General features: G+C 38.4%; 1 protein-coding gene across 1 annotated transcript; it reads left to right on the forward strand.

Annotated features, from left to right (window-relative positions):
- The first annotated feature begins 252 nt into the window (after positions 1-252).
- Positions 253-14,462, forward strand: ROPN1L (rhophilin associated tail protein 1 like). The gene is made up of 6 exons (XM_032220129.1): positions 253-633; positions 4,490-4,656; positions 5,656-5,779; positions 6,356-6,517; positions 11,961-12,136; positions 13,764-14,462. Exons 2-6 carry the CDS (start codon positions 4,526-4,528, stop codon positions 13,822-13,824), a joined length of 654 nt encoding a protein of 217 aa, XP_032076020.1. The 5' UTR covers positions 253-633; positions 4,490-4,525; the 3' UTR covers positions 13,825-14,462.
- The last annotated feature ends 1,291 nt before the right edge of the window (positions 14,463-15,753 follow it).

Consider the following 15,753-nt stretch of genomic DNA (forward strand, 5'->3'; position numbering starts at 1 on the left):
TATGGCTCCTTTTGAAAAAAATTACCGTGTATGTTATTTCTATCTACACTCTACTATTTAAAATTAAAGATTAAACAGCATTTAAAAGTGCGGTTTAAAGTTTATCCCAGAGCAAATCTTTAACAAGCTCCTCAAATATTGACAAGTTTCGAAGGTAGCGCTGTGCAATATTAACGGCGCCCCCTGGAGGGCGCGACGCGTTCGGCATGCGCATGCGTCATCAAGGGTCGCGCGGCCTCGCGTTACGTAAAAAGTAAGCTGACGCAGGAAACTGAAGAGCGCGACAGCTGTTGTTAAATTCCAAGTGCGGGAGACGGGAAAAGAGAATTTACCATAGAGATTCGGCGGAATGGGACGGCCAAGGGCGGCTCTGGGTTGTCAATTCTCGATTCTTTCCGTCGTTGCTAGGAGACAGAGACGCGCGCGCTGCCATGGAAACCCAACTGGCTCAGACCTTTCGAGAGAAGCAGCCGAGAAACAAAAGCCTTTGGCGTGGCGGCGCCTTCAACCGTTGTCTGAACCAGCAACTTTAGCCGTTAGAGCAGAAGAGCCACTTGAAGCCGGAGGAAGGGAACGAAGCTCCCGTTTCAAGCCTGGGGAGGGGTATTAAGCTGGGATACTGCTTTAATTGCGGTACGGTACATTTCTGCTCCCCTTTCTTACAGAGAGCTTAGGAGAGCTTATGTGACAGGTGGTATGTGTTTAGGATTTTTAAAGGAGACCTTGTAAAACGTTTGAAATGCGAGTTTTTAAACAGGACTCTCTTCACTTTTATATCGTTTTTAGGCACAGCATATAGTTGTAGGAAGTTATCACCCAGCCCTCTCCCAGAAAAAATGAAATATCCTAGGAAATATTGAAAAGGCAGAATATTTCTCTGGAGGTGAAAAGAAAGAAACATGTTTTAAAAGACAGAATAGCTGCCTATAGCTTCCTGCCCATCCCCACTTTGTCAAGGGGCCATTAAGAAGGCCAAGCTAGTCCCTTTACATAACAAAGAGTTCTCCCCTTCAGGTCCAAGGGATTGGGATTAAGGAACTTTACCCAACTGACCACATGGCACCTGAGAACTCAACCAAACCTGGATTCAAAAGACAGCCTAGAGAGTTGCCCCTGCATGGCCCCCATGGGAGTCTGGCAACCAATCAGAATAAATTTCTTACACAGGAAAAGGAAACGGAGAGGTGGGACTGAACAGGTTATAAAAAGCCTAGCAAGCCCCTCCCTCAGCAAAGCTGGCTGAGGAACTCTGGGAGTTGAAGTCCACAGGTCTTAAAGTCGCCAAGGTTGGAGACCACTGGCTTAGGATACCTTGTTATGACGTCCCGCTTCTAGCATCGTATTTTATTTGAATAATAACCCCGAGATAGGTTGCAACTAGAGAGAGAAGGTGTATATATACCTATGGATGACTGACACCCCCCCCCCCCTCAAAAAAATTAACTTCATACTTGAGAGGATTTTTAAACTCTAGTCTCCCTCACTCCAGCCCAGCCGGAATATTTACTGCTAGTTACCTCATGCCATCAGCTGAAAACGCGTTTATTGAATACAAAACAGAGAAGTAGAATTACACTTGCTACCCCCACAATGAGTTATGAATACTGTGATGGGTTACAAGGCGGGCTATAAAATATATATTTAAAAGAAGCTAAGCAGTCATTGCAGTCAAGGCTGGGCTTTTGTCTTAATCGTATTCATCTAAAAAAAAAAACACAAGGGAGCCTTAGGCTAGCAGTGTTTTAAATAGGTGAGCAGTACCAAAAATTAAAAGTGTAATACACCTGTATGGCTGCAATCTAAAAATATCTGGAGGCATCCGTATTTGATAATAGCAATAGCAGTAGCAGTTACACTTATATACCGTTTCATAGGGCTTTTAGCCCTCTCTAAGCAGTTTACAGAGTCAGCATATCACCCCCACAGTCTGGGTCCTCATTTCACCCACCTCGGAAGGATGGAAGGCTGAGTCAACCTTGAGCCGGTGAGATTAGAACCGCTGAACTGCAGATAACAGTCAGCTGAAGTAGCCTGCAGTACTGCACTCTACCCACTGCGCCACCTCGGCTCTAAAACTGAATTGTTTAAGAGAATGGGATTTACAAATGTCTATATGTAAATACAGATCCTCCTTCTCAAGAAGGAGCCCCACATATTTTGTATTTATGTAATTGCCCCCCAAAATAATCTCATTTGGCTACAGTGCTTCTTTGCCTCATGCACAATGTCCCAGAAATTGAATTTTCTATAAACCAGATTTTCTATAAATCATTTCTTCTCTAAACTAGATATGTTAGATCAATAATTCTCTGGGGTCCCTGAGTAATTCACATAAACCCAAGCTATAGCAATAGCAGTTAGACTTATATACTGCTTCATAGGGCTTTCAGCCCTCTCTAAGCGGTTTACAGAGTCAGCATATTGCTCCCAACAATCTGGGTCCTCATTAGCAATAGCAATAGCAGTTAGACTTATATACCGCTTCATAGGGCTTTCAGCCCTCTCTAAGTGGTTTACAGAGTCAGCATATTGCCCCCAACAACAATCCGGGTCCTCATTTTACCCACCTCGGAAGGATGGAAGGCTGAGTCAACCCTGAGCCGGTGAGATTTGAACAGCCGAACTGCAGAACTGCAGTCAGCTGAAGTAGCCTGCAGTGCTGCATTTAACCCACTGTGCCACCTCGGCTGCTTGGGATCCTCAAACATTGTTAAGACCAAAATATTTGAGAACCACTATGTTAGACTATCAATCTCATTCCATGCACCTTAGAGAAAGGGTATTTTCTAACCATACATTGTAGGCAAAGATGATGTGGAAAGCTGCTATGAACACTAATTGTAATTTTAGTACCTTGTATATTGAAATCTATTCTGATGAGTGTTACGTTCTGCACTTTTGCATTAAAACTAATAGCAATATGTAAACACATTGTAGAATAGTATATACTTGGATTGTATATTAGAAGAGAAAAATCAATAAAAGAGATTTGTACTTGTGGGGTCCTGTGGTGTTCTCTGAGCACCATTGTTTTCTTGCAGACATTTCATTATCCAAACTAGGTAACATCATCAGTGCTAATGCAAGAAAGGTTTGCAAGAAAACAGTGAAGCTCAGAGAACACCAAGGACCCATCAGAAGAGAAAAATGTTAGTTTCTAGCTCTGGATATTATTCCTGGAAAATTGTATTGTTAAGAACAATATATTTCTTGCTAAATGCCTGAGAATTATTTGATTAATATGCAGAACCTAACTTTTATTTATTCTAATATAAGGATTCTGATTTCATGATTTGTCAGACATCATTGAAGTAATTGTTTTATTTACTTTCAAGGTACATTTTATAGTGGTATGGAAAAATAGGAGAGAGTTTGACTTACATGGAACAGAGATAAACATGCAGATTTTTTGAGTACTCTACACAATACTGTAACTGCTGGTTGCTTCAGAAAAGATCACAAAAAATGACAAGAAAAAAAAACTGTGTAACTTAGCTGGTGCAGATATTTACTGATGTATGGCAATCCTATCTTACTAATGAATGATCTGAGGTTGATGATTTAAGCAACAGTGAAGTGAGATCTTATAGCCCTTAGCAGGAATAAGTTGTTTCTAATAAAGTGAGCCATACAAAACCTTATGCCTTTTAATACAATTTGTTAGTCTTGACAAGTGCTACCAGAATCCTGATTTTTTAACAAGAAGAGAGTAATCAGTGCCAGGTATGGGAAGATAGACTAAAGGAATTAAAACACATAATTTGTGGCAGAGCAACAAGTACATGTGAGAGTCCACTCTCAAATTATGAAGTGATATTCTAATCCACCAAAGCATATATCACCTACTTATAGTGGATTGTATTTTTTTTCCCCTCCCATAATCTGAAAGTTGGAAAGATTGTTCTAGATAATATTTGGAATATGTGCAAATGACTAAAAGTGAGGGAACAATACTTTGATGCAAGCAAATGTTTACTTTCATAATTTGGATGTAGCCTAATATAGTTGTTAATTTTGTACTAGAAAATGAGTTGGCATTGTTTTTGCTATCACTATTTGTTGGCTACCAAATTTATCATCAAAATACTTTTTTGAATTATGTTTAGATGTAAACCATATTTCAATCATAAATAGGTGTTACCTATGCTTGTATGTTTTCAAAGTAAGCTGTTATAATATGAAAAAGGATTTCCAGCTTGTTAATGCTTAATAAAAGGTGGTGTATTAAGTAAATTTTGTTAGCCTTATAAGCTTATTGAGAAAAATAATTTCTTAGTCTACCAAAGTTATGAGGTATTACTAAATTCCTGTGAAGATAACATGTGATAGTCTTATTATATATGTACTCCCTTGAACCCATTAAGAGAAAAGTGAAGTGATAAAGTGATGTGATAAATGTGATAAAGAATGATATTGACATATATTATGCCTTTATACATCTCGAGGTTTTTTTTTAGAATACATTAATTAATGAACACTTTCTTTTTAGTTTTCATAGGATTGTAGTTTGGGGCCTTGAATAACCATGCCTGTTCCAGATGTTATGTTCTGTGCACAGCAGATTCATGTTCCACCTGAACTGCCAGATATTATGAAACAATTTACCAAAGCAGCTATCAGGACCCAACCACGTGATGTTCTCCAATGGTCCTATGGGTAAATAGAAAATCAAAGTAAAGTGTCTTGATTAAGAAGACTTCACACACACACACAGAGAGAAGTATATCTCTGCTCAGAGTAATTACCGTATTTTTGGAGTATAAGACACACCTTTTTCCCTCAAAAAAGAGGCTGAAAATCTGGGTGGGTCTTATACACTGAATATAGCATTTTTTTGCTTCTTGAAACCCCGCCCCACCAAAATGGCCGTGCATAGCTTGTAGGAGGCTTTCAGAGAGCTCCTGGGGGCTGGGGAAGGCAGAAATGAGCGAAAAATGGGTGTTTTTTTGCTCAATTTTGCCCCCTCCCCCAGCACCCAGGAGCACTCTATAAGTTTCCTCTTTTTTTTTTTGACAAAAAATCGGGCCCGTTTTCACAAAAAATTGGCTATTTTCTGCTCATTTCCCCCCCCCCCCCCGTACAAACCTCCTAAGGCTATTCATGCCCTTTTTTGAAAAAAAAATGGGCCAGTTTTTGAAAAAAAATGGGCTGTTTTGGGGAGGTTTGCAGAGTGCAAAAACATTTTTTTTTAACCTCTTCAAAACCTTGGTGCGTCTTATACTTCAAAAAATATGACGTCAATGTTCACATATCACCGTGGACATATCATTAGTCTGTTCACAAATAGCTGTTTAGGTGCCCACCTAGCCTCCTGTCCCACCTGACTTTTAAACTATGCTTAGATCTTTAAAATTATTTTAAGGAGTCTGATATACTGAGTATTCAAAAATGCTTTTAAGCCTACAGAGGTATTCCTAGAAATGGTGATAGCTGCATTATTCTATTTTATTTGGAAATATATCCACTTAAACAGAAAGCTGTTTGAGAGAGCAAGAGTTGATCAATCCCTGTCACACCCTAGCTGAAGGGAGTAAGCAAAAATACACTTTTTTCCCACTTAGTGTAAGCTTTAGTATTGATTTTGAAAATTTTATACATTAACATCATGTTTTTAACTTGAACTGTCTTTTGGTATTTGGTATGGCACTATGATAGGTACTTCTATGCTTTGTCAAGGGGAGAGCCTCTTCCTGTGAAAGAACGTGTTGAAATGCCAGTTGCCACACAGAAAAATGATACTGGTTTGACCCCTGGCCTCCTTAAAGTTTTGCATAAACAGGTAAAATATTTTTAAACAGCTGAAATCTACAATAACACTATAGATTTTTAAATGAACTGTACTATCTAAAATGATTTTTCCTTGAACTAGCTTTTCTTTATTCATGCAAAAGGACCTTCAAATTATGGATATGTAATATTCAATGCTGAGTAAGTAAAATAAATATAAAATAGGTCACAGAAATATAACACATATTAAAAAAGTAAATAAAATTAATAGGATTAAAACTAAATGACATTCACCTATATCAGGTCACATTGACAGCATTTTCTCTTGCCAAATAATGTCTTCCTCCATACATGTTGAATGGCTCATATGCACCGCAGTACATGCAAGATAGATTGTTCTTGCCCGCGTTCACATAGAATATCTTCTGTGGGGAAACCCCATTTTCTTAAATTGTCCTTTGATCCTACTACACTGGCGCACATCCTATTTGGCAATTTCCATATGGGCCACAGTTGTTCTTGACATGATTGTCTGCCTGGTAGCAACTAGTTTTTAAACTAGCTAATTAACAGTTAATTTCCAATTTTGTTTTCTTATATTTTCTTTATGATGTATATGCTTTTATAGTTGTCTCAAAAGAAGACTGTGGATTTAATAGATCTCCATAAAAAGTGGAAGATTTTGTGCTTACCAGTAGAACAACTGCGCAATCTTCTTCAATTAGATACCTTTGAAGATGGAATAGAATGGATGAAATTTTTTGCCCTTGGCTGTAGTGCTCTTGGTGGGGTATGTAAGATATAAAAGTCTTTCTTGTATAAAATTGTTGTTCTACTAAAATGAATAGTAGAGGTGTTTAAAGATAAAATTTTATTTTTAATTTTGGTTAAATGTATAAGGAAATGAGATGAGAATTTAAAAAAAAAGCAGTCTGAGGTTCGGAAGATAGGATCCATGATACATATGCAATATTAATTGGATCGAATTAGACTGTTTACATAGTTTAAAATATAGAAAATCATGTATATTATGGACATTTGAGTGTATGCAAATACAAACATACACATACATATATAGATAAGATTTTTTAAAAGTTTTAAATTTATTTAACCCTTTGTTTTGATAAATCTACTTTTTAAAAAACTGGAAAATGCACTTATAGATTCAGAATCATTTCATCATTTAAATTTTCATTCTTCAGAGTGTCGGTTGCATTTAATGAGTATTCTTTTTTGTCACATTTTCATTGGTTTATCAACATATAAAATACAAAGGGGAATAAAAAGTAATAGAAATTTGGGGAGAAGAAAGGAAGGAAGAAAAGAAAATATAGGGTAGAGAGAGAAAAAGAAAGAAAAAGGCATTGACCTCCAATTCTCTTTGGCACAGTAGAAGATAATAACATTACCTCAACTTTCTACTTTTACACAATAGTACATACTAACCATTTTGTAACAATAAACTTAACTAATCAATGAAAACAAAATCAAAGTTTCATTTTTTTTTCATTGCAAGTATAGAATCTGGAAGCATATACTATTCCCCATAGCAACAAAAGTAGATATGGTTAAATTGATTCCTTTATCCAAAGAGAATATATTTAATTTTGTTTCTATTTAGAAATCACTTTTAGCAACTGTTCAAAGTTGTGATGGACCTATCTTGGGGTTACTTACAACCCTGATTCAAAATTACAATGGAAACCTTTCCCAGGTCGCAGGACTGAACTTTGGGAGCTCAGCAGCACAGCTTCATTTACGCTCTTTGCAGTGTCCTGCAGTCACATGACCACGTTTTACGCGTTTTGTCCATCCTTCCAGTTTTTGGCAAAACTGCAGCCATAGTGAACTATTGATTCACTTAATAACTGTGATATTCACTTAACGATAGCATTCACTTAACCACCGAAAAAAAGTTGTGAAATTGATTCAGTCACATGACCAACTCAATTTAGCCCATCATGACTTATGAGTGTGATAGGTAGACTCCAGTATGGTTGCAAATCAAGGACTACCTATATTTGGGTTTGTTATCATTTAAGCTACAATATATTAATCCAAATTCCTTGAATTTCACAATTAAGAGGAATTTAATGGAAACCCACTTTATTAGTGCTAACTAAAGAACCAAGACAAACTTAGAGGACTACTGGAGGAAAACCAGGCATCAATCCAAATGGACATGGGTCACAGTTACTATTAAGGACTAGTTCATGGTAAGAGTGGTAACAGTATTATTTCTCTGCTCTTACTGCATCTACAGAGTGTCACCTGGTGGTCCTATTCAGGGTTACCTGGTACCTCCTGGGGAAGGAGGACTCAGATGATCATCTTCAGGGCCATGTGGAGGGATTTTTGGAACCTCTCACAGACAGAATTGATTGGCTCCATTCCCAGTTGGGGTCTAAGTGTGGATCAAGTTCCTTGGAGATGCCTGCAAGTGTCTTGCCTAATTATCTGGGAACATTTTGGTCCTGCTGGATCTGATGAAGTGGACAGGGTCCTCTGCTGTCAGCACAACAATCTGCCATGTAGATCATTGCCCCTACCAGTTGGTAAAAACCTCCAGGATGGGAACTGCCATATGGGTCCAAGCAGTGAAAAAATGCATCACTGCAAGAGGGGATGTTCCTGAGACCTTTTCAGGAGGCCTTGGTGTATCCCAGTGGTTCCCAAACTTTTTCAGTCCACCGACCCCCTGGTGCTACAAACTGATCCTCAGTGCCCCCCACCCAGTGGTGGAATTCAATTTTTTTTACTACCAGTTCTGTGGGTGTGGCTTGGTGGACATGGATGGGGATCATGTGACTGGACGGTTTGCATGACGGAAGGAAGATAGTAACAGTAAAATTCAAAACTGTAGCAATTAATTGCACATTTATTCAAAATCCAATTTAAAAACCTTTTTAAGTAATATTAATTCAACAAAATTGTTGAACATGATCCAGTGATACCAGGTTTTCAAAGTCTGATAGTCATTTTTCAAGAACCTTAGTAACTAGTAACTTAGTAAACTCAGTAAAATTTAGTAACCACTTCACTGTTCAGTAAATTCTGTGTAATACAATACATGCTTGATCATTCACACACACACACACACACACACACACACACTGCTGCCTTTTTTCCCCTTCAAAATAACAGGGTGGGGTGGGGGTAGAGAAGGAAGAAGACTTTGTTCTGTGGTATCTGCCATTTCAGAAATGCTCATTAGACTGCCCCATGTGATCAATCTTTCCGTATTTCTCAATATATTGGTGCCCAACAGCTGGTCAAAATCCTAGTAGTACTTATGGAGCTGTAGATGATACTATAGCAAAATATAAGTCTTGCAGCTCATGTATATTCACACAACATAAGAGTGATGCCATTATCCAGGTTTATCTTTGACAAAAGTCTCACTGTGCATAAATATCAAGATAGGAAGGGCACTTTATTAAAAAAAACCTGCAGTGTTTTAACTCCATTTGGTTATAAAACATTTTGTTTGGCATACTAGGAACATTTGAACAGCATTTTCTTCTAATATGGGACGTTGTTCTATCATAATTTTGTTTTGCTTTGTTTTTTCCTATCTGTGATAATATCCAACTTTAGACAGTAATTAGACCACTTTTTTATTTACTTTTTAAAAATAGTATATGTTGGAAATGCTTATCCCTTTTCCACAATCTCCCTTATATTTCAGCCTTCAATGAGATTACTTTGCAACTCAAAGTTTGAGAAACAACCCCAAGTGCCCTTCCTCCCACTCCTCGCTTTTTAAGGGCACCTCTACGAATGGAGCAAGGAGGCAGAGGGGGGCTAGCCTCTCTCTCCCCCCCCCACTGCATGTTTACCTGTGTTGCATTTCTAAGGTGGGAGGGGTAGAGGCAGGCGAGAGTGGTGCGTCCGTGTGGAGCGGGTGCAAGAGGGATTTTGGGGTGGCTCTGTTGCACACACGCGCTGCGGCGCAATCCTCACCGAGGCGGCTCGCAGCACAGTCCCAGAAAGGGAGTCAGAAGTAAAGCCATTTATAAAAGCGCGAGAGAGGCAGGCAGGCAGGCAAGCACTCTTGTGCAGTGACATCGGACTCTGCTGCATAATGCAGCACCAATTCCCAATCCCTGAAATGCAGGCCCAAGGACAGCCCCGTTCAGTCCCGCATCTCTTCTCCATGCACAGCACACACAGAGTCGTTTCAGAGGAGAAATGCAGGCAAAAGGCTCTTCTCTTCTTTCTCTGCCCCCCTTTGCCCCACCCCCCCAGCCTGACATGCTTGTATGTCTCCTGAGCGAGCGAGCGAAAAATCCTTCCAGTCTTTGGGACGTTAGACTGAATTTCACCCCTGCTGGAAGTGCTCAGATGACTGGCAGCCAACAGAGCCCCAGGCAGAATTGCGCCCTGCGAGGGGGGCCATTTCCAGCACTCCTCTGCCCACCTCCTTTGGCTCTTAACGCCCCCCTGCCGCCCCCCTTGCCTCTTAGTGCCCCCCTGCTGCCCCCTTGCCTCTTAGCACCCCCCTGCTGTCCCCTTGCCTCTTAGCGCCTCCCTAAGTCATCCCACTGCCCCCCAGGGGGCAGTACCGCCCACTTTGGGAACTACTGGTGTATGCCCTTCTTTAAAAATCATCTTTAGACTTTATCTTCTTGGACAATTTCCATCCAGACTCTTACCTCCACTTTTTAGAGAGTGATGAAAAAGATATTGATCTTCAATTTATTTTATTTATTAGATTTATGTGCCACCCACCCTGTCTAGTAGCGATTCTGTGTGACTTACCATTCAAACTGGTAACACCATTAAAATTTTGTCCATCAAGTGTTGAACAGATTATTCTGTGTTGCCCCAAAGGTGATCACCTGAGGTCTATCCTGAACCAAGCCACTGGGTAACATGCTGCAGATTCAGTAATTGTTTTATTCTGTTATTTATGTTATTATAAGAAACCAGAATCATTTGATAGTGAGATAGGTGGAATACAAATTTACAATAAAAATAAATGAATAATACAGTGTTAAACTGAGTGATTCCTGCTTGCTAGCATTTTGTATTAAATATTTTATGATTTCCATTTTGATTGAAAATGAGATTTTAAAAATGTTTTGTGCGATCTGTTTGCCACTCCAAGCATAGAGTTATGAGCAAATGATAGCCATTAAAACACAAAGCCACATAACATATATTTGCAACAAATGGATAAAATTAATAAATGCACCCAGCAATGCAATAAAATAAAATAGCCACCCCCAAGATCAAAATCCAAAAGCTTGATGGAAGAGAATCATTCTAAGTTCTTTCTTAAGTGTCAGCATGGTTTTCTGTTGGTGAATTATAGAGAACTAACCTCATGCAGAGGTAAGGAAAAATATCCCCTATGACCGTGATGATGAATCTATGACAGGTGGCACGCGGAACCGTCAGCTCCAGCACGGATGCACGTGCCGGCCAGCCAATTTCTGGGCTTCCAAAGGGAGGTCATTTTTGCGATAAACAGGCCATATAGTGTCTGAACTGGTTTTCACCCTCCCAAGGCTCCAGAGGCTTTCTTGGAGAAAACGGCCTCCCCCGGCCACTGGAGGCTCTTCAGTAGCCAGAAAAGGATCATTTCTGAACTTCCAGTTGGGCCCATATTTCACCCTCCCCAGGGTCTGGAGGCTTTCCCTGACCCTGGAGGAAATATCAAGCTGAGCTTGGAGGCGAGCAGTGCGGAGCGTGGGTGTGTATGTGTGTTGTGCACGCTTTTCATTATGGGTGCTGGCATGTGCGCACACTATTGCACACATGCACTTGCATTTTGTCACCCAACAACACAGTTAGCCATCACTGCCCTATGGAGTGTTATATGTGCCATTTTCTGCTGTAACCATGAGAATTTGCCAACGTTCTGGTTTCCTCACTAAATATGTGCAATCAACATGCATTAAAATCTCTGGATGATTTGCATGCTTTTCACTAAGAACTGCATAATGTTTGAAGTGGTATTTCTAGGTGTTTTCCCAATTTATTTTATGAATGAACCTGGGATGAAAACTGAAATAAATGCAGGTTTCATTCTGTGCCTATTTATAAAGAACTGTGCTACTTTTGCACATTTGCTGCCCTGGTGGCGTTTTACTTTAGTTCTACATTTCTGTGGAAAGAGAAGCTATAAGTCTAATTAAATACAGTATTAGAATAGCTACAAGTGAATCTTAGTGTTTGCCTTGTGTTCTAAAGTATACTTGTTTGCTTGCTGTTTTGGTTTTTTTTAGACCCTGCTCAGTTCAATGAAGCATGCATGTGAAATTCTAACGGATGATCCAGAGGGTGGACCAGCCCGTATCCCATATGACACTTTTCAATTTCTCTATTCCTACTTGGCTAGCTTAGATGATGAAATAACAGAGGAGGTATCCGAGTCTTTTCTCAAGTCTCTTAAAGAACAAGTGTAAGTATTAATGGGTATATGAATCTTGTGCCCCCCTCCTCAGCAAACTGTACATCTGCTTTTTACCTCCTACTTCAATCCAAATGCCCAGATCCTTTTGATCAGGAGAAGAGACAATAGCAATAGCAATAGCAATATAGCAGTTAGACTTATATACCGCTTCATAGGGCATTCAGCCCTCTCTCAGCGGTTTTACAGAGTCAGCATATTGACCCCAACAATCCGGGTCCTCATTTTACCCACCTCGGAAGGATGGAAGGCTGAGTCAACCCTGAGCTGGTGAGATTTGAACAGCCGAACAGCTGAAGTAGCCTGCAGTGCTGCATTTAACCACTGCGCCACCTCGGCTCTAAGTCTTCGAAGTCTCTATCAGTTTGGCAGAGTGCTCCACTAATTCTTTCTTACATTTCCAAAGGGCCCTATAATTCTCTGAAGCAGTTTTGAGAAGTTTAATAAAGGAGAATCCAGTACAGGGCAGTTTCCTACTCTATAAGCTATGCAATGTTTAAATACAATTTCCACTTTCCTTTTACAGCAAAAATTAGGATGCATCTATATCTATAGTATTATCTTTAACTAGGATTCACAAAGCAATTTCATGGTATAATTTTTAAATTGTGTGTTTATATACAAATGTAAAACTTTCATGGTTGAAGGTGAAAAGTAAAACTAGGGAGAATAGTGTGTCAATCAAAGGAAGAAAATTATTAGCTTGACGTAGGTCAGGAATGCTCAATTTGTTGATGGGAAAATGCCACATTGATAAATGAAAAGTCCTTGTGGGCCACAAAGAAATGCTTAAGAGTGCCAGCAGCTGTTCTATGGCTACTAACATTTTGGAGCTGTGCAAACCAGTAACAAAGCTTGGATGTTCTGAGCAGCATGCTTTTGAAATGGTAGCAGTGGCTGTAAATTTACTTTGTTGGAAAACATTGGCTGGCTTCATATTGTGCTGGCCTGTTCTAAGTCTATCAATCCATTTCATTATGGTCCCAGACCAGCATTGCAAATAGAAGCATTAAAAGTAATAATAAAAAATAAAAATAAAAAACAGACGAAATAGTATATCATGATTACTGATAATCAGTGGGCAGTTAGTGTCTCCCTAACTCTGCATACAGTATAACAAAATTTGGCCATATTCAGAAAAACAATTTCAGACTGAGCTGATAACAGGTCTTTAATTCAAAATGAAATCATTTTATAAGTTCTAATTCTTATGTAATATTTACTCTACTTGTATTCATTAGAGGAAGGGGCAGCAAAACATGCTTTTATCCACCTTAAATGTACTTTTGTAAATGCTGGATGTTGTCAATACAGATTACCTTTTAATGTATCTTATTTAAAAGAAGAGACAGGATGATATTACTAGTTTCCCCTTTTGTCTTTGTTTTCCTGCCTGATTTGGGCACCTAGATGTTATAGATGTTGGAAATCAAGTTAAGCTCCAAATTGGAGGTCTACCTTGTATAATAGAAATGTATTTTTTTAACAAAAGAAATTTTGTTAAATTTAGAATTTTTCCTTCATGTATAAATTGCATGCCTGTGGGGTAAGATGGATTTGATGCATAATATTGGTTCCTTCAATAATAGTAATGAAAAATAATTATTTTCTCATTTAGGGCACGTAAGGACTATATGGTTGGCACTGCAGATTTCTCCACTGTAAAACTGATGCCTTAAAACAGGAATGTTTGAGAGTAACAATTTTTTAGTACATAGCACAATGTCATGTCAAATAGTGTAATAAAATTAGAGTTTTCATTTATGTAATCTCTAATGTCCTTTTCAGTTAGTGAACTACCAATAAAATCTGTAACACCTAATTGTCTGAAATCAGATCATGGTATTTTATGACAATTGACTGCTCCTTCAACAAGCAGTATTTAGAGTAGAAAATCTAATCAGTAAGCACTTAATGAATGGAGGCTTCTGTTTCCAGAGCCAACCTGACTATGCCATCCATTCAGTGAAGAGAACATCATAAGTGATTTAGTATCAAGTGTATAGTTCTCCCAGGGCTTCTTCCAGACTCTGAATTTAATAAGAATCTTCTAGATTTTTCCTTCTGTGCTTCAGATCCTTATATATAATGTCTGGGCAACAATCATATAAATCAAAAATGATAAGTCTACAGTTGTTGATTATTTTTCTTTCCTAATGTCTGGATATACATATGGTATCAATTCACTATCTGCAAAATCGTGATAACACTGAACATCATATATTTATTGGCACTGTCAAAATAATTCAGTTTGGTCTAGTGGTTAAGGCATCAGGCTAGAAAGTGGGAGTTCAAATTCCACCTTAGCCATGAAAGCCAGCTGGGTAGCTTTGGGCCACTCTCTCTCTCTCTCAATCCAACCCACCTCACAAGGGTGTTGTGGTGAAAATAGGAGGAGGATGTGTTGAATGTGTTTGCCACCTAGATATTTATAGTAAAAATGTATTTGTACTATAAATATTTTTTATTTTTACAATAAATATATTTATTGTTAAAATAAAGGCAGAATAATTTGTTGAATGTTACTAAAATGAATGTTTTTAAGAATAGTTTAATATTAGAACCAACAACAATTGATTTAAGGGGTGGTAATTGTCTATGTGAATAATTAAACAATGTATTTATTTTATTTATTAATTTTTATGTCATCCATTTCACTATCCAAAGTGACTCTGTGTGGCATATATCCAGTTTCTGAGTGTGATAGAGATTTCAAATGATATTTATTGAAGTAGGTAACATCTTAGTTGTCAGTGAGATATGTTACTGGAATTAAACAGATACAACTTGGTTTGGCTCCACATCTCTTGTAATAGAAATGGAAGTATTATTTTCTTCTTTTATGATGCTTTCCTTCATCTCTGAAATAAAATGAAAGCCAGTATTATGTTGGAGCTTATCTTGCTACTACATTTTTAAAAAAACCACATATTTCCATAAAACAAGGCTTTATCCTTATAATTCTCATGCATACTGAAATGAAATTGAAATACACACTGCTGCATTTGCTGATATTTATCTTTTGATACCTTTTTCATCAGCTATTTAGAATATAGAATCTTTGAGGGAATATTTTAACTATCTCCCCCTTAATCTTAAATCTAAATGGACGGCACAAAATGAATGAGTTTTTAGAGAGAGAACACAGAAGCGTGAAGCAGAGCAGTATAAAGGCTAGTTAATTTACACTATTTATTCCCTCTTCTGTTTTCAGTGTCTCCCTTCCAATGGAGGGGAATCTGTTATTTTTCATCAATAGGAAAAAGGAGAGAGAGAAGATAAAAAACCTCTATCCCTTCTCTTGCAGTCCAAACACTCATGGTGAATATGTTCCTATAGCACAAACTAAAAGCTACTTAAACACAGTTTACTGTCCAGATTCACAGAATGTGTGAACCCATAAAGTGTGATTTATAATAATACAAGTAATCCTCACTTTAACAACCACAATTGGGAACGGACCCTCGGTTATCGAGTGAAGGGGTTGTTAAGGAAAATGACCCACCTCACTGCTTCACTTAACGACCATGACCCAACAATCCTCATTGTGGTCATCAAATGATCTCATGGGCTGTTAAGTGAACAGAGACTCTGTGCCTATGGAGGGA

The sequence above is a fragment of the Thamnophis elegans genome, chromosome 6 (genome assembly GCF_009769535.1).
Source record: "Thamnophis elegans isolate rThaEle1 chromosome 6, rThaEle1.pri, whole genome shotgun sequence".
Taxonomy (NCBI): domain Eukaryota; kingdom Metazoa; phylum Chordata; class Lepidosauria; order Squamata; family Colubridae; genus Thamnophis; species Thamnophis elegans.

Coding starts and splice junctions, on each gene's coding strand:
- ROPN1L (XM_032220129.1), top strand. CDS start 4,526: ATGCCTGTTCCAGATGTTATGTTCTGTGCACAGCAGATTCATGTTCCA. Junction 4,657..5,655: donor GTTCTCCAATGGTCCTATGG/GTAAATAGAAAA, acceptor GCACTATGATAG/GTACTTCTATGCTTTGTCAA. Junction 5,780..6,355: donor TTAAAGTTTTGCATAAACAG/GTAAAATATTTT, acceptor ATGCTTTTATAG/TTGTCTCAAAAGAAGACTGT.